Source organism: Oenanthe melanoleuca, chromosome 8 (assembly GCF_029582105.1).
Source record: "Oenanthe melanoleuca isolate GR-GAL-2019-014 chromosome 8, OMel1.0, whole genome shotgun sequence".
NCBI classification, from domain to species: domain Eukaryota; kingdom Metazoa; phylum Chordata; class Aves; order Passeriformes; family Muscicapidae; genus Oenanthe; species Oenanthe melanoleuca.
The window spans coordinates 24,508,467-24,528,131 of NC_079342.1; the positions used below are offsets into that span (position 1 = coordinate 24,508,467).

The following is a 19,665-nucleotide window of genomic DNA, read 5'->3' on the forward strand; positions in this document are numbered from 1 at the left end:
TTACCATACCATGAAAGGAGCTGGAAATGCAGATATCTAGGAACGTCCTACCTCACATAGTAGAGGTACATGGTACATGGGTTATTTATTCCTGTCATTGGCTCAGTATTCTTGTGAATGTTGTGTTTCAAACAGAGAATTGGAGTAAGAAAAAACTCTGCTTAAGTAGACTAAAACATGACAGGAAAAATATTTTAATGGTCCTCTTCAAATCATTTCCTCTATTATCGTCAAGGTTTTATCATCATCTAATTTTGCACATTAAGAATTTCATGAAAAGATGAAGAAAAAACATGGGATGATTTTTCATTTGCCAGACTCTAGATACACTTGGGAAGATAAAATTAAATTTGCTTGTAAATTTACATATTATTTGGGAGACTCTCATATCCTCCATTTGGTAAAATTATTATAAATGTTGGAAAATTATGAACTATTATAACCATGACACAAAAGGGCCTTTTTTATTATTTCTTTTCATATTACATTTAATAAAATTCAAAGGAAGAATATCCAAAGTCCATGAAAAGTCTTAGCTATTCCCTGGGAATTAAAGGTTTAAATTGGGATATCCAGGGAGAGATAATGAATTTATCAGTTTATCAAACTGGGAAGATGGTCGTTGAGGCTGATTTCTGGAAACCCTGATCTCAGTGAAACCAACATGAAAGAAAAGAAAATTCCTTGACCTCACCTTGCATAAGGTCAGAACCTCACCATGAAAAATTAGAACCACTTTTTATTTTGCTCACTGGATTCTGTTACAAAGCCTGTAGAACAGTGATGAAACTTCCAACCTTTCAGGCATTAAAGACCTGAAAATAATGATCACTCCATAGTGTAGAAAGTCTCCTGTATGGATAATGAAACCTTCCTTTAACCCAGCTCTGCTTCAGCATCTAGAGGCATTATATGCATTATCTTGTAAGAGATTAAATTACAGTTCTGCTGTCAGACATGCAAATTCTGCTGAAGCTTCATGAGAAGGTCTACAAGGTAAAAATAACAGTGAAATGCAGAAGACAGCAATGATGGAATTCTCAGTGCCAGTTAGCTGTGAAGGATTCCCACACAAGAGATTATTTTTCACACTAAATGAATAGATTGAAGGGGATGATTGCAGATTGAATCATGAACCATAATAACAAAACATGCAAAAAATGTAATATAGCCAAAAATTCTCTAGGAAAAATAATATGAAAATTGAAAACTTTCCACAGCCTTTTATTATTCTCTAAGCTGATTTCTTCTGATGCAGAGCCTCTATTTGTCTGAGATATTCTTCCTAATCTGACCTCTGTGTTCATACAAGCTGTTTGTACATGCTATCTCCTATTTCTGAGAGCTCAGAGGCAGGGAAATGTTCTGTGAATTTTATAGTCCTTGCTTGACATTCTCTGACCTGCTGGCAAGCAGTAGCTGCCAATTAGAGGGTGGAGGACAGGCAGAATGCTGAAGTTTCCCAACCCATACAACAAGCCAGCCAGAATAAAGATCAAACTGAAATCTGTACAAGTCTTAGTGCCTCCAAATTCCTGCTGGAATGCTCCAACTCCACTGTTCAATATGTTTGCTGTGGAGCTCTCAATACTAAAGCCCTTCTCCATCTTCTGGGTTTATTTAATTTCACTTTTTTAAGGAGAAAAAAAAAAAAAAAAAAAAAAAAAAAGAGTATGGAACATTTAAGGAACTGTAGTGTGAATTGTTTATAGGTTTTTGACAACTGAGATGGCAAGTGTTGTGTGAGTGCTGTTAAGGTTTCTCATTTCCATATGTATATTTATAGACTGCTCAGGGTTTGGCAGGGTTCATCTCCCTCTCTGGTTTTTACTCTTTTCTCTTGACTAAAACCCATAACTAATAGAAACTCCAATTTGTTTTGCTCCATCCTGCAAAATGTTCTATCCTAATATGTCATTGTTTTGTGGCATTTTGGGGTTTTTTTTAATAAGTGGAGAATAGTTGTGCAAAATCTTTCCAAAATGCTTATCCAAGCATCTCTGTAAAGTGTTATTGTTCTAAAAGCAGCTTATGCTGTTTAATTAAAACTCAACTGTCCAAATGAATTGAAGGTTTTTTTAATATCATCACCTTTAATTCCTCAATTAGATATGGAAATAGATATCCAACCTTTCACTTGGCATACTCTTAAAATTAGTGAATAGTGCACACATAGCAGTCACAAGATACCTTTGGTGAATTTAATCCAAAGATCTCCAACAGATTTCACATTAAAAAAAAAGTATGAAACCTCAGGTATTTCATTTTTATAGAGATACAAAAACAAATCTCATCCTGTGAAGTAGAAGATGGCACAGAGACTTCTTAGCTACCTTTGGGTGATGCCCAAAGTCTAATTGCAGGTCCCAGTCCTTCTGGCAAGATGAAATAATGATCAAAATTTAAATTTAAAATTCACACCTAGCCATATTAACAGCAAGCAGGGTTTGCAAAGCTCTCAATACTGAGATTTTAAAGACCCAAAAGTTTCTAAGACTGCAAAAGTATTAAATTCTCACAGAAATTTCAGGGAAGAAAAACATTTGAGATCAGAATTCCTATATTTTTCCTAATGGTTAACTCCCCATTGGAAAAATATCAAGCTTTGATCTTGAATAAAGGCAGTCTGATTCCTCAGGATAGTGGAGAACTTGGCATTTCATAACAGTCCTGAACAATCCCTGTCCTTGGAAATCTGTCCTGTGGCTTTTCCTTGACATTTCTATGTCACCAAACCTACACAATGGGGAAATCTCATTTTTTAATAAGAATCAATAATTCCTGCCTCTTAATTTTGTGTATTGTTACAATTAAATTTATATTTCTATTTCATCTCTTCAATGAAATCAATAAAACTCTGCTACCACAGGACATTCCAAAACAATGTTTCTAGCTGTGATTTTTGTACTTTAAAGCTGTCACTGGGCAATTTTTTTTCCCCAGTCTCTACAAAGTTTCACAGCTGTACAGTCTTAAATTCTATCCACAAGCTGCATGGATAAAGTGAGGGCAGGAAGGGTTTGAGATGTGGATTTCAAAAGCTTCCCAAAAAGTGTCTGTTTATACAAAACTGTGCAAACTTTTGAGATTTAGAATTTGCCAGAAATCTGACAAAAGATCGAGGCTTTTTAGTATTTCAGCATTTCTACTTTTGATTATGGCAATTTCTTGAATTCACAGAAAAACACATGCAAGTAAGAGGTATAAAGGGGAAAAAAATTGATCCAAGCAAGTTTTTTCCAGACAAAACAAAGAAAACAGAAAAATTAAAGTCTGTATTTTAGTCTGAGGTTTGAGTGAGAAATTATTTTCCATTACACTTAAGTTTTCCCACTAGCAGCCCACCATGAATCATTTATGGGTTAATTATAGATAATCAGATACAGTTACCACCACAATAGAGCCCTGTTCTTTGTAATCTAAACTTCTCAGATAAAATACTTAAATCTCTCATAGCAAGGAAAAAAGTGGTTTGGGGAAAGTAAAAAGCAAATTGCACAATAAAATTAACAGGAATTGCAGGGCATGTTCGCAGGGATGTTTATTCTTTCTCACTCAGATGGAATAACTGGGCTGTAAATAGCTGTAAATAGCTGGTAGAAAATTCAATTTATCTGTTCTTCTGTTGCCTCCTGTTCCTTTGCTGCACTGTGGCTGTCCCAGAACTGTTTGGGCTCTACAATAACACCTCTGCTGTTCTCATCTGGCCCAGCTCCCACAAAAGGAGGTGGATTCTGGGATGGAAGACAATATCCTCCAAGAGACAGCTATGGAACAGCCTCACTTCATCAATGGCAGTGCTATAACATAAATGTGTTTATAGCTTTGCAGAATGCAGTGGGACTATTCAGTAATATTTAACTTAGTGTTACCAAGGTGGGTTTTTTGTGTTTGGATCATTGCAGAAGTTTGTTAGGGACCGTGCTGGAATCACAGCTTGTTGCACACTGGAATTGTGGTCATCTGAGAGGAGCACGCTGCTGTCTCCCAGAGCTGGGGCTCAGGGAGCAGAGTGAAATCCAGATGCAGTGTGCACAGCCCTCTTCCATCCACCCACAACCACAAAAGTCTCCAATGAGCTGGTGGGAGTGTGCTCACACCACCTGGGCGAGCTCAGCAGGGTCATTCTGCCAGTGGGCAGGACACGGGGAAAAAAAATGCTGCCTTTATCTGTATTCTGCTGCTTTTATTTATATTCTGCTGCCTTTATCTGTGCTCTGCTCCCACAGCCAGGCAGGGTTTGATGAGACAGGAGCAGAGCACACCCCATCATCCCAATAGGTTGTTAATAAGGAGAAGCAGCAGCTGAGGAGAGGTTTTAGCACAAAAACGCCTCCAAAATGAGCGTGCCAAGGAAGTGGTGTAGGACATGCCATATTTCAAACACAACAGGCTGTATGTTCATGTAAATGTTATGCAAATGAGGCAGAGCCCTCAGGCACCTGCTGAGATTCCAGTCAGGCCCTGGAAGCTCCAAACAAGAGCCTCAGCACTGGCAGTAAAATGCAAAAATCACACTGAAGGAATGCATGTGTCAGGGACTTTGAAATATATTAAATATTGATACAAGCTATGGGCTCTTCCCATGGGATTCTTTGATTTCCAGTCAGCAAATGTTGCCACGGGATGATGTTACCTCTTTCAGTGTGGAATAAACAGTGGATTGTCTGTGTGATTAATGCAAAACCTCCATCAGCAAAAGCCTCAATGCTACTTTTAAGGATAATTATGTAATGAGTAGTAGGAGAAACAAAAAAAAATCACAAGGAAGGACACAGAATTAATGTAGCTATTTGTTTAGAGGACACATCATGTGTGGATAAAAATTATCCTTTTTCTCAGAGAAAATCTGCAAATTTTTTTCATAGAAATAGAGAAAAAAAAAATAGAGGTGGGAGAGTGATGTAGTCTAACCTGGAAAAGGATGTTTATACTGATTTGTGGAGGGGAAAAAAAGGAACACATTTGCTTTGTTTGTGGGGGGTTATGTGGTTTTGGAGGGAAGAAAGAGTATTTGTAATCTCTATTCTCAAATAACACTTTAGAGGTGTCCCAGCCATCAAGATAGCTGTTCTCTGAGCACTACAATCAGAAATTATGTTGATGTGCAAGCAGTTGTGCTATTTTTTCCTAACTCCTGCTGGAGTTCCAGACTGCTCATTGTCACAGGAAATGTGACAAACAATAAGTCAAACAGCAAAGCAAATTATTCCTGCTCATTTCAAAGCCCCAAACTCCAGGAACTTGAGTGGCAGATTCCATTTGTGCACCAGAGTGTTCTGATTTAACTGCAAATGTCAGGGCTTTTGATTTGTGTGTTAAGGTTTCTCTGTCCCATATTATATTTTTGTTTGGTTGGTTTATTCAGATGTGCATTCCCAACACAGTTGTTACATTCTTCCTAGTAAGAGCATGAGTTATATGAAACAATTTTGATATTCTCCACTCTCTCTTCCTAAAAAAAAAGCAACTCTTGCCCAGGGTAAAGGAATTAAAGTTTATTTTCAAAAGACTGTTGCCTGAGCAGGGCCTGATGATCTTAACATCTACAGCCTGGGAGTGGCACAAGAGGATCCAATTAGCATTGAAGGCAAAGGGATCAATATCCACAGGAAACCAAATATTGAGAATTGTGTAATCTGGGACCAATGAACATTGAATCAATTCATTTGTCCTCTTCAGGAGGACAGTTGTTTGCTTTTTGTCCTACCTGGGGCACTGATCTTGGCCAAGCATCCTCCAGTGACCTGCAGCAGTCAGCACAGAGGGTGCTTTGGCTGAAAAACTGTGCTAAAACTAGCTTGTTACAGAAAATAATACATCTCCATTAGACTGTGGAGCCAAACTGTTCCAAAGGTCATTGGAAAAAATAAAAATTAGGCACAGGAGTACAATAACTATATTTTTGAAGAGAAGAAGAAAGAAAGAAGAAGGAGGAAGAGGGAAGAGGGAAGAAGAGGGAAGGAAGGAAGGAAGGAAGGAAGGAAGGAAGGAAGGAAGGAAGGAAGGAAGGAAGGAAGGAAGGAAGGAAGGAAGGAAGGAAGGAAGGAAGGAAGGAAGGAAGAAGGAAGAAAGAAGAAGAAGGAAGAAAGAAGAAGAAGGAAGAAGAACAAAAGAAGAAAGAAGAAAGAAGAAAGAAGAAGGAAGAAAGAAGAAGGAAGAAGAACGAAAGAAGAAAGAAGAAAGAAGAAAGAAGAAAGAAGAAAGAAGAAAGAAGAAAGAAGAAAGAAGAAAGAAAAATATAAACCTGTCTGTAAATGGATTGACTGATCACACTGTTGGTTGTCCCAATGATCAAACCCTTCTACAAACACTTCTGTACCAACCAATGTATCATTCATCACTAACATCTCCAGCACACCTTCAGACCCTCCTCCACGCTAGCATCCTCCTTAGGAACGCAACACTTTGACTCGGGTGAACGCGAGAATAAACCCGATTATTTTGCTAACCGCTAACCAAACCCCAGCTCCCCCGGGCCCGTGCCTACCTTGATGGCGGTGGAGGCGATCTGGATGTGGTGCAGGCGGCGCAGGGTGCTGTCCCTGTCGATGAAGTAGGAGGCTGCCAGCTGGTGCAGCGTCTCCAGCGTCACCGCCGAGCTGTTCCCGCTGGGCTCGCTGCCTTCCGACCGCTTGCTCAGCTTCCGCTTGTCCACAAAAATTGTGAGAGACTCCTCTCCTGGGCAGGGAGACAGCAGGCAGCCATCAGCAGTGTGCAACAGAACAGAGGTGTGGGAGCCCAGAGTGCTCCTCTGGCTCCCCTGGGAGGTTTAAGACCCCCCCCAAAACCCTCGAGTGAGACCCAGGTGTCTCAGGGCCTGGATTTAGCTCCTTGGAACAATTTACCAACATCGAGAGAAGAAATGCAAGCTGCAAAATAAATAGACTGTTAGAATGTAGAATAAGTAGATTTCTAGAATGTTTATATTAAGGGGCTCGTGGCCAACATGGAGAATTTGGGGCGTGGATACTTTTTCCTCTTTCTTCTCCGTGTCATCCATGCTGGGTGACATGCTGGCACTTTTAGATTGGATGTGAACAAAGCTGGACCATTTTATATGACTGAAGTGTGTTGGGAGTCAAGTCTAAATACCTATAGATAATTTAGAACATAAAAGATAAGTCCTGCCTCTGCCAGGCAGATTCTGCCCAGGACGTCTGGCAAGCAGATTACTGTTAGCTAGGCAAAGCATTCCTGAGATAAGGAACAATAAACATCCATGAAAACCTCTAAGAACAGCCTCCTGCAGTCTCTCATGGGTGGGCATCAGAAAGAGCTGGGTTCCAGACCACCTGCATGTCCTCCAGAGGTGATCTCAGGTCTAAGGAGACACCTCAGGATGTGACACAGAGAGATTTTTGTAGGCATTCAACTTGAAGCGCACACAAAATATGTTTATTTACAAGGTCGCTTCATACATTCGTTCTGCAGTGCTCTGTGTTAGCACAAAAGAAAATGAAACCAGTGTAATCCTTGAGGTGCTTGTTTCCTTCTCTCATAACACCTATCACAGCTGATTTTAGAAGAAAGACACCTTTTTATGAGCAGCTGTGTGCTTTCTAATCAATTCAACAGTGCCTGAAATCTGATAGAAGAGTTGCCTGGAACCAAATTTCTGTAACTGAAAAATATGGGGGTTGCAGAAAGTTGCTGTTTTTCCAAAAGAAAATAGAAGAGCCAGCAACTTGTGTTGTGGATTTCTCACTTCCTGTCTTTTTATGGAGACGTGGATAAACACTGTTGAATTCAGAAATTTTAATTTCTGTAAGATTATTGGAAACCAAAAATCTGACTTGCTTAACTGAGTGAGCTCTTAGGAACATTTCCATAACACGCCTACTGATACTGTCAAATTTTCCATGTTTATCAGTTTGTTAATGGATATATTTTCCTCTCTTTCAGGCTTAGCAAGAATTAATTCATTTAGTAAAGTGTTTAGGCAAAAACGAATTGGAAAAGTAATTTCTGGACCCATTATTTTCTTCTGTGCAATTTATGTCCAAAATAAATGGGCGTGGGTTTGGTAATCTGCATTCTTCAGCATTAGCTCAATAACTGATTAATAATGTCATTATACCTGGATTTTAGGTGCTGAACAACTCCACTGAGTGCCTTTTCCTAGTTCCTGGAAAGGAAGTTATCCTGCTAAGGTCTGACTTGCCACTTGTGCTACTTTCTCTGCTCACCCATCTGCTGCAGTGGCACTGTGCCTGTGCAGAGAGGGGGGGGATGCCAGCTTCAGATGGGTTCATGTGCCAAAAAGTAATAGCTGTAGGATAAAACTCTAGGATGAAAACATGACATCATCTTTAAAGGGAGCTAATCTTGGTGGCAAGCAGTGCTAAGTGAGGAGCATGTGCCTCTCTGAGGAAATCACATTTGGACTTGCAAAATTTGTCTTTGGTTAACAAAAACACGCTTTGTTCCCCAATGTACATTGTTTCCCAGTCTCTCAGAAATTCAGAGGACAGTCAAGCCCTTCAGACCTTACACAGGCAAAAATGGCATTCTACAGGAGTTTTTTATCTAATTGTACCTGCAGGGTTTGTCCAGAATATTCCTTTTGTCCTGGAAGGAACAGGTGGCTGCTCCAGCTGGAGCTTACCTCAGTTTCCACCACTACATTTCTGCTTCTCCTCCTACAGTCTCCTAATGGGTCATTATTTTGTACATGAAATCATCAATGCAGGGATTAATTGCCTGAAGCTCCAGAGAACCAGGAATTAACACAGCCTCCTTAAGTACCAGGATTTCCCCACCCAATTATTTAATCTTTCTGCTGTAATATGTAGACAAAGGTTCACAACTGCCTTGAGGAGGGAACTGGGACAGCACAGCAAACTCTAATGACCTGTCTCTTGAGAGAAATCTGCCATCAGAACCTGCTCTGGCTTTCAGCTTAGCTGGCACTTAACTGTGCCCATGCAATAAAACCTGACTTATCACAACCTGCCATGTGACTCCAGCCAGGATGAAAGATGAAAGTCTGAGCTAGTTTATTTAAATTAAACTGGTTTTTGCAAAGTCTACCACCTTTGCACTGAGAATATAATGAATTGCAAGGGCAAAGAAAACAAGGACTTCAAGCTGCAGAAAATCTCTGGAAAAGAGTTTTTAAAAACTTATCTTTTTTTTTTTTTTTAAAGTCTTTTATGTTCCATTATCACAGTAGGTAGGAAGGGTAGGAAGGGACTTTTAAAGATCATCCAGTTCTATCCATGCCAAGGGCAGGAATGCCTTCCACACTCTCCCATGTTGCTCCAAGCCCTGTCCAACCTGACCTTGGACATTTCCAGGGATCCAGGGGCAGCCACAGCTTCTCTGGGCACCCTGTGCCAGGGTCTCCATATCCTCAGGGAGTTGAGGGTGATGTTGAGATATTCCTAACATTTAATCTATTGTCTTCTCTTTTAATTCAAAAGCCTTCTCTCTTATCCTATCACTATCTGGCCATGTAAAAAATCACTTTTTCTCTCTTTTATAAGCCCTCTTAAGTCCTGGAATGTCACAATAAGTTCCCCCTGAAGCCCTCTCTTCTCCAGGCTGAACAACCCCAACTCTCCCAGGCTGTTTCTTTAGGAAACCTTCTCCAGCCAACAGAGCACCCACTGCACCTTCTTCTCATGCAAATCCTTTTGATTGATCTGTATTACTTGTTAGTAGAGATGGTGGAGCTCCTTATACTGCAACAGAACTGCTAAGTTTTATTATTAAAACAGAGTTTGTTGAGTTTTGTTCACACACAAAAAAAAAAAAAAAAAAAAAACTCAGCCATTTTCCCATTCCCTGCTCTCCTGGAGCAGAAAGAACTGCAATAAAAAACTCCCATTTTGAAAACAAACAAAAAACCTTGAAAAAGGATAGGGTTGTGTGTTGTGATGCTTCACTTTGATTAGAATATCCCAGGAGAAGAATGTTTGGAATATGTCAGAGCTATCACACCATCCTATTTATCTTGTCCTGTTGGTTTTCCATGGCAGCTGCTGGTGGGATCCCCTGGCACCCCAGCCCTGCAGGCTCTGTCCCCATGCCCTGACAGATATATTTGGGTTTTCACTCTTTGTGACCAGAGTGAAATGACTTTGAATGTTTTCATGGCATCTCAGAGGTCCTGGCTCACCATCAGCATTCCCAGGCATTGTGCTACCAGCAGCTGCCATCAGGGGCAGCTCAAAAATATTTGCTGCCCTAAAGACTTTTCACAGAGTTTTTCATCTGTCAGAGTTGATTGGGCTCTTGTGGAAAAGGTGGATTGCCCCATACATCAGTGCTTAGGCACCCACATCCCTGCAGAACTGTGGAAGGGCTCCCTACACCATCCAGAACTCCAGGGTTGGGAAATTACACTGCCAACTCTGGTTTTGGGAAGACAATTTGAGGTTTAAGTTCATTTGGAGAAAATTAAACCCATGTCAAAAGAGACTCTTTTGTCACATTGAAAACGTGGATGAATCTTGTTTTTCACTTGTGACTATCTGCCTCTGTAACACAGGCTAAGGAGACATCCAAGCATCAGCTGAAAACAAATGTGATTTAGAAAACTGTTCAAGATTATGAGTTTTAAAAACTGAAAAGGAGTAATGACAGAGAACACTTACAAAACATGATTATTCAGCACCAAATCCTCCCAGCTGTGCTTTTCACAAGCTCTGAAAGCAGCATTCAGTCTCCTTCCCAAAACTCAAGAGACAGTAAACTTCACTTTCTCAGGTTAAAAGGAAATAGCATGGAAACACTAAGTTATGCTCACACAACAATGCCACTTGGCCCAATGGGTTGTTCAAGAAGCTCTCAGCCATTACAGGGATGTTTTATTGCCATGTGGGGGCTGTCACTGACAGATAGTCACTGCAGGGGCAGGGGGCTGATTTTTGTGCTCTTCACTGACCTTGCCACAGCATCCAGTACTGACCCTACCAGCCCTGGAATATGCAAGCTTATAATTTAACTTCAAATTTTAATTCTTGCTAGGTTTATAGGAACATATTGTCCATTATATATATATTACAAATTCAACTTGCTCTCAACCACACATGCTAAAAAAAAAAAAAAAAAAAAATCTATATAGAAATTTACATAAATATACAACTTGTCTCTGGCCATTTAGATGCAAGACTCCTAAATAACAGTTGGTAAGTGGCATTCAGAAATTAGAAATAAATTTTGTCTTGGCTAAAGAACATAACAACATATTCAGGAATTATTTAAATTTAAAATGCAAATCTCCATCAACACGGTGGAATTGGAATAATGCTGTAACAACTGTAACTAAATATAACCAGCTATTGAAGGAGTAAATATATTTTGTTATACATAACAATACATATTCATATGATTTAAATACTTAGTGCTATTTTCTGCCTCGGTTGTTGAGAGCTTGTTTGCCTGTACCCACATCTTTGGAATAATAAAGGGATTATAGGCCTTGATATTTCATATTTTCATCTGTAGACTGGGAAATGGTAGGAAAAGGCAGGAAAAGCAGTTCCCATCATTTCAGAAAGAGAGAAAACAGGAATAAAAGGACAACACCCCAACACCTACTTAGAGCTCTCTCTTCATACACATAAATGTATATTCCACAGGACTAAGGGTCTTTGGCCTATGGACTCCTCAAAGGTTTCTGATTAAATAAAATACCTCAGCTACCACCTAAATAGCTACACCTAAATAAACACACCAGTTTCTCCTAGCTAGTGGAAAATCTATTCCTGTCTGGATCACCAAAGGAACCATTAGGGTTTCAGCAGGTCATTTTCCCAAACTTAAGCAGATGCTGATGGAAATGCACAGGCTCAAAAACGATATAAATTAATGTCAGGACAGATGTGGTATCATTTCCATGGTTCAAGTGAATAACAGTGCACGTTAATTCCTTACACACCATCTGTTTAAGGATTTAAATTTTTTTCTTCATTAAGTAGAAGAGAGAGGAAAGAAAGTTAATGTATTTTGTGCTTTTTTTTCCCTCCCCTTATCTTCCATAATCTTAAATGCTGGGGAATTTACATACCCAGACAGGGGGTGTGACTGGTGTTTGCAAGTCTGATGCAAAATTTTCAAGTTCCTTTCTCACATCAGTCATTTGACACTCTCCTCTCCTTCCCTTGTTTGCCATCAGTTTGCATCTTACCTTGAGAGAGTGTTATGGAAAGCAAAGGTCATATCAGCAGTTAGTGTAAGTGCTAATAAATCCTTCAGAATTCGTTGAGATTCACTGTTTTACACCACCTGGCAGCTTCCCCCATCTCTGCAGGCAGAATAATACACAGCTCCAGGGGAATGTTAATGTGGGGCAGGGAAGCTGGCACTCCTGGAAAAGGAAAGGTGTAACCAGCACACTTGCAGGGACAGAGGTTGGGGTGGACAGGTTGCCTACACCTGTTACGACTGTTTTAAAGACAAAACTGCCTCTTTTCCTTCTGATTCACAAAGCCTTCAACAGCATCAAGGGCTGTTTCCTGACCCAGAGAGCTGAAAGGATTGATGGTCTGGTAATGAACACCTTGAGCAAAGATGGGTGACAAGAGCAGGAAAAATAAATCCACCTGGAACATTTCAGGTGACCACCTACACAGCTGCCCAACGAGGTTCTCCTTTCATGAGAAGCTTTGGTATTCTCCTCCAAATTGATTTATTCAGAGCCCTCACCGTGTTTCCAGGTGCAAGGAGGACATCCTTGCATGGCCAGCTGCAAAGTCCCCAAATCAGCCTCACTTCACCCAAACGCCTGGAACAAGAGCCTGTCATCTCATTGTGTGTGCTAATTATCCTCATCAAGGCTCCATCGCTTTGCTAAATGGCCTTTCCCCAAGGAATGTCTCCAACACTGGAGGGATTGGTACCCCAGGCTTCCAAACACCCCCAGCTCCGAAGCTCACATCTGTTTTTTGCAACCCATTAAAGTGTAGCTCCAGCAAACTGAACCATCATTGCATGTTACTGTGGGCAGGCAAAAGGAGAAAAGCATAAATGCAAAACAAAAGGAGGGAAAGTAACCCTGAGTGCTCACTCTGGTCCTTCAACCATGCAGCTTGGAGCTGCTTGTTATGGACTTTGGGCTCATGTCACAGGGAGATAAAATTTCCATAAGAAATAAAACCAGTGAAAATGTCACTTTCCACATTATCTTGTGGCAGCAAGAAATACAGAAGTTTTTTCCCTTAGTTCTCATTTCTGAATGCCCTTGAGCAGTGTATTTCTGTGTTTGTGAATAAAGACTGGGGGATGTTTCACAAACAACTATGTGCAAAAGTTCCCTTTATGCTCAAAAAGGGATCTTTATGGAAAGCAAATGGTCACAGAGGCACACAAATCTTATCACAGCATCGTTCTTTTTGCCAAGTTTTCCTTTCTGTCCATGAATACAGATGATTGGGGATTCATTAAATGACTGTGCACACTCAGTTTGGTCTTCTGCTTTTAACAAGCTGCATAAGTGACAAGCTTTCACAATAAAACAACTTGTAATTAAAGGCAAAGCACTAATACATTATTAAAATAATTCTAAAATCTAATTACATTTTAATCAAATGTGGACAAGCATGTGTGGGAATCCCCATTCAATCCAGCCCAAAAAATGAGAACTAACACATCCAGGAAAGTATGGGTTTATTAGCTACCTCATGAAAGCTTTCCTAGAAATTACTAATTCCCTGCAATTATTGTAATTGAATTGTAATTGAACCAATTTTTCAAAGTATTCAGCACCCATCCAGTGATAATGGAAGGCAGCAGGTATGCCTCAAATCATGCCTAAAAATTGAGACTAGGGACCTAACTCCAACTCCAAGTTAATATGAAAACTCCCTTTGACTTTATTAAGCAGTGGCAGAGCTCAGAAACCAACACTGTCTCCCTCTGAGTGAAAATTTGGGCAAGCTTGTGGCAGCTACTGCATTTTAGAGCTTTTCTGGGGTGAGAAAACAGTACCCTACCTCAGCTTCCCTGCAGCAAATCCTGAGCCTTTGGGGAGAATAAACCAGAATTTTCAAATGTCCTCAAAGGAAATACCATTAAGCTTGAGTTCTACTAAGGTCCAGATCTCCTGGAAGTTGTCAGCTCCAATTTGAATTTCATCACTGCTGAGGAGCTACTGATATTTACATTAATGGTAATTAGCAGATAGGTAGCAACATTGAAAAATAATTTTTACCACTGGATAATCCTTGCAGTAGAACTCATGCTGCAGCCAAAGCTTTGATTCTTATGCTTATATTTTAAGAAACATTTTCTTTCTCTTCAGCATTTAGTTTTCCTATTCAAATGTGCCATGTGTTCTAGTCTCAAGAAATCAGTCATTTATAAAATGTGGATATTCGCATGCAAAAATAAAGTAATTAAAAGAAACTCAGGGATTTTTGTTACAAATTTTCTTCAAATTCTAATGATAATGCTGCAGAGGTACTAGTTCCCAAAATAATGGTAGAAATTAGCTCTTTATTTTTTAAAATAAGTACAAGAAGACAGAAATTCCTCTCGTTTCTAAGAAGCCTCTGTGAGCCATTTGGATTGTTACAGAGCTCAGCTATCAGCCAAGAGAGACTGGGAGGGCTCTCATTTCCTTTACAAATGGCTAGGATTCAGTTATGAAATGTATTAAAGAGAACCATTCTTCAGGTGAATAAAGGATTTCAACAAGCCTGTCCTGCTGGAAGGACACTCAATCACCAGAATTATCTTTAATATTATCACCCACGATGGGATAAAGCTGCATTTCTGAAATGTCAGTTCATTGTGCAATGCCTAGATGGGTAATCACAGGTACTAATTATCTTTCATTCAGAACAATTTATGCTCTCCTTTGAACATTAGGCCTCTTCACTGGATTTCTTCAATCCATCAGGTGACTGGATCCCAATTATCCATGGGGCTACCCTTTCCAGATTAGTCTGTGGGGACTGAAGGATGCAGATTCCATTAAGTTAATGGGAATGACATGGCAAAGCCTTATCACCCCGTTTTGAAAATGCAGTCCCACTAGTTAAATGAAGACTAATTCTTAAAAGGGCAGAGTGACAATACAGGAATTTTCCAGCGGACAAAGTAGTTTAAAAGTCTCATAAATCAGAAGATTTGTTGGAAATACTTGATACTGGTTTTCTGGCTCCCTTTTTGAAGGACTGCAATGGGCACAGATGTTATGTAAATAAAAAGAGGACCACTTACAGAAAAAAATGTCACTCTCCTTAATGACTTCAGTGCAGAGAAAGACCCCCAAAAGACTTGGGGCAGTACAGCATGAGCTCAGCTAAAGCATCCCAATCTTAGCAACCGGATGAATTCTCTTTTTGTGCACAAAATCCTGTGCACAGCACCATAAAGAGAAAGAGCTGGGAGCAGGAAGAGTCTTGACCAGCACTTCCAGCCCACTCACACCAAGCTCATCCCCAGTATTCCCAAGGATCAGCCCTACCTCCCAGGGTAGCTGAGAGCAGGAAATGTGTCCCATATTTCTTGATCAGGTTCTCTGTGATCTGTTGGAGGGTCGGGCGCCGTCCCAGCAGTCGGATATTGCGGAAAAACTCGGGGGCCAGCGGCAGTGGGGAGCCAAGGAAATTTCTTCTTTCCACAGCGAGGTTGTTCACTTTCCAGCGGCCAAACTCTCTGCAAAACAAAGCAGTTCCCAATTCAGAAACGTGTCATTCAGACAAATGCCCTTCATTTGCAAACGACTCTGCTCTGCTGAGTAGCTGGGGGCGACTCGCTGGGAATTACATCGGACCTTGACAGTGGCACTCTGTCATGTGCTAGAGACAGGACTAGTAACCAGGGTTATTTATTAGAACTGCAGAAAGTACTCCATAACAAAATAATTGTTGGGAAAGAGCTAAATAAAAACTAAGCTGCTTAGGCTGCTGCTGCTCCTGTTGGTTCTGTGTGGTCTCTGATGCTCCAAGACAATCTGATTTGGAAGAAATGGAAATGAAAGCAATGGTTTCCCCAAATGTGGACCAGGTGCAACAAGTATTCTTGCTAGAAAAAGGTAAATTTTTTTTTTTTTTGTTCTTTGTCTTTTGATGTTAAGTCACCTGGGTACAGAACTGGATAAATTTAATAATTTGAAGAAACACTGTTACACCACATTTTACTTACTGTGGTAATTCCAGTTTTCTGTATTTTGGCCTCCATTTTGAGAAAATACACAGGCAGAAAGACTGATTCCTAACAGGTGATGATCAATTGTAATTCAATTGTAAGAGGGATATAAGTGAATTCAAAGACTTGCCCCCTTCCCCTCTCCAAAATAAATCAATGACAGCAAGGAAAACAAACAAGCTCATTGCACAGCAACAAACACATCTTTTATTAATTTACTTGCCAATTAAGATACCAGAGAGAGTTATTAGTGAGAAGGACTCATTGTCCTCAAATCTAGAGAAGATTTGGCAGTAAGTTACTTTTTCCCAGATACAGCAACAGCTGTTTTGGTCACAGACTCTGGGAATTAAGTGCAAGTGACCTGAGGACTGCCTTAATCACCACTTTGTGGAGTCTTCTGTGCAGCCACATCAGTTAGGATTCCTCTTAGACAAGATTGTAGAAAAGCAAAGATTTCAGGGAGCTTGCAGGATCCTTCTGGAGGTCCCAGGTAAACAGAGAGAAATGCTCACATACAAAAGTAACACAGAACCAGAATTATTCAGGAAAAAAAATTAAATTAAAAAAAAAAAATGAGGGATACCAGAAACAAAGAGTTGCCAGTGGCTGAATGACCATGTACTCAATATTAGGATTTTTTAACAATTTTAATTCCATAGTTATTAGTAGAACACAGACAAATATATTTTTGTGTAGCCCTTCTGCTTTCCAGCACTCTCCTCTTTCTCTCCCAGATCCAAACTGCCTTTCCTCTCAGACGCATTTTTTAATCAAAAACAAATGTGAAGAATGACTGTAGGGAGAGGTTTCTGCAACTTAACTGAAATTTAATGCACTTTACCAGTCAAGGGCATGAAGTTAAACAGATCCCATAGCTCATAAAGACTCTACACATCACCAATGTGACTAAATTAGTATTTGGGAATTGCTTTCTGATAGGGGATTTTCCAACTTAGTTGTCAGGTTTTGAAGTTTTACCTCACAACTTTCCTTTTCTTTTGGGGAAGTATAAAACCTATAACTTCTATTTACAGCTTTTATGGAACTACTGTATCTGAGTACAGAGAAATGAAAAAAATTTGCACACAAATATTTTTTGCCTGTAAAGTGAAAAATCCTCATTGTGTATATTGATCACATTAATGCAGACACTAAAAGCAGTGAGTTATCCTGCACTTTAAATGGAATTTTTAAGTGAAAAACAAGACACCAAAAAAAATAATCAATTACAAAACAAGCTCCCTTTTTTGTTGTTTAAATTTTCTGCTTTCTGGTCATATTTTTCATTTGAATACATCAGAAAATATTGGTTAACTGTAGTTCCTGAACAGACCATCAAGACAGGCTTGCTTTGACACCAAGAAAATATCACAAGTTTTATGTTATAAAGTATTTATTTTATGCCTTGAGGAAACCTCTAAGCTCTCTACCTGAGATGAGGTTCAAACACAATATTAAGAGAAAAAATTATTTTAAATGACAGTTTGCTGCCACCTTTGATCTGATTTTCATTGTCAGTATTTAAGGACAGAGAAGAACCTGTCCCCTTTTTAGGGCAGTCAGAGAATCTCACCAAATGCCTCTTGCTGTCACACCTTTGGGACTGAGAAGAAACTGTCCCCCAGAAAAACATCTCTACTTAAATTTTGAGGATTTCTCAGAAATCTCCAGCATTCTGTTGTGGTATTTAACTACAGAGAGTGCATTCTATTTTCAGTTTGAACACTGCCAATTCCAGTTTATGGTTTTATAGAGCTCTTAATGCACGCTGGGCAACTGAAAAATGTTCTAAATATTAGATAAATTCTGTGCAAATAATTACAGCTCTTGTTTGAATCCTCTCTTAATCTTGGGCTGAGCCCATTGGCTTCCTTGGTGTCTCTCTGCCAACACTGAGCTCAGATATTGTGTCTTACAGCCCTTCTCCACAAGCAGCAAATCCTTCCTTGGAAGGGTTAAACTGGATAACAAACTCAGAAGAATTTCCAAATTGAGTTACCCTGAACTGCCACAAATCCTTTATTTACTGAATCCAAGGACTGGGCAATTCTAGCACTAAAACTCTCTTGACTTAAAAGAATTTGAGCTCCTCCCACAGTTTTTGCTACAGAAGGATTTGTTTTGCTGTATGCATAGAGATGAAGTAGGCAAATGCTTTTGTAAAAGTTTTGTCATTGTTTTTTGGTTCAGAACATATCAATGGGAACATCTATTAGTGCAGCAAGTACTCATGCATTGAAATTCACTCTGAGGAATCTGGGGGAGTAGAATACAGAAGATGGAACCCTTTTAAAAAGGTGATAGTTTTATAATTGTGCCACAGACAGAGCTGAAGCTTTTAGAGATTTTAGAAAACAGCTTTTCCATTTTGCTGAGGTCTCTCTTAAATGAAGTATTTTGGAATATGGAGAGATGAAACCCTAAATTCTCTGGGAGAGACAAGAAATCTCTGAAGGTAAAATAGGGATGCAGAACACTAAAAGTGTCTGCCTGTCTCCAGGAGCAGGGACACCTGGATCTGGACAAGCAAGAAGTGATGAGCAGCTTTCCAGAGCTGAGGAAATATTTCAGACTCCAGAAGGAACTGGGTTTATGGGAGTAAAGTGTAGGGGCAGGGTAAAAGCTGGAATGAAGTTCAGGGTGAGGGGTTGTGGTGCATTATTTCTGACATGTTGAGTGAGGAGGTTTACAGAAATGTTTTCTGGGTCACTAGTAGCTCCTAAAATTAGAGCTGATTTCCCTTTATAGCAATTTCACTCTAAGTAAAATAATATCCTTATCTTCCTTTTTATATGACCCATAAATATGTCTATCTATATACCTACCTATATAATTTCTGGTTTTAACCTTTATTTCCCTTTCAAGCAGTGCTCTTCCCCTCTCTTGTCACCCCTCTCTTTACCTATTTGTCTTGTAGTCTCTCTAAAACAGACTCTAGAGCCCCAAACATTTTGTTTTGTTCCCAATGTGCATTATTCCACTTTGGGAATCAAGCTCCTGCCCGTTGCCACAGGCAGACCACTGGGTCTGACAGAGTTAATAAACTTACTCTGAGCAGAGAAAATGCTGCTTTCCAGAGTCACTGAGTTCCATTCATCAGAAGAACACCTCCCATGGAATAGCTGCTGCTCAGGAAAACTGATTTTCCACTGGGAACAAACTGGAGCTATGAGAAGCTTGTTCTTTCCCACTCTTTCTCTTCTTCTGCTCTGTAAGAGCCAAGAGCAGGAGTTTCCATGGTGCTCTCAAGGAGCAAAGGCAGGTGGTACCCCCTGTGCTGCCCATCTCTTTTCAGCCCAAACAATATGTGAGTCAGTGCATGGAGCTGTTTAGTGCTCCAGGCAAAGCCTGCTGTGGAGAAGGATGATGCTCAGAGCTCCCAGGCTTGCACAGGAGAGAGGAAATCAGTCAGACTGCTTCCTAGGATAATAAACTATAATGGAATCATGTTATTGTGATAAAGTAGTGCCTGAGACCATAGGCAGCACTCTCTCCATCTTCCCAGACACCAGAGCCATGGATTCACATGTGTGCCACAAATCTGATCCCTGGCTGCTTGGC

General features: G+C 40.0%; 1 protein-coding gene across 2 annotated transcripts in view; it reads right to left on the reverse strand.

Annotated features, from left to right (window-relative positions):
• BRINP3 (BMP/retinoic acid inducible neural specific 3) overlaps positions 1-19,665 on the reverse strand; it is a 184,062-nt gene that overhangs the window by 67,379 nt on the left and 97,018 nt on the right. For both annotated transcript variants that reach the window (XM_056497476.1, XM_056497477.1), the window contains exons 3-4: positions 15,419-15,609; positions 6,491-6,681 (exon numbers count right to left, since the gene is read on the reverse strand). In XM_056497476.1, coding sequence (XP_056353451.1) covers positions 6,491-6,681; positions 15,419-15,609 — 382 coding nt within the window. The remainder of the gene's footprint in view (positions 1-6,490; positions 6,682-15,418; positions 15,610-19,665) is intronic.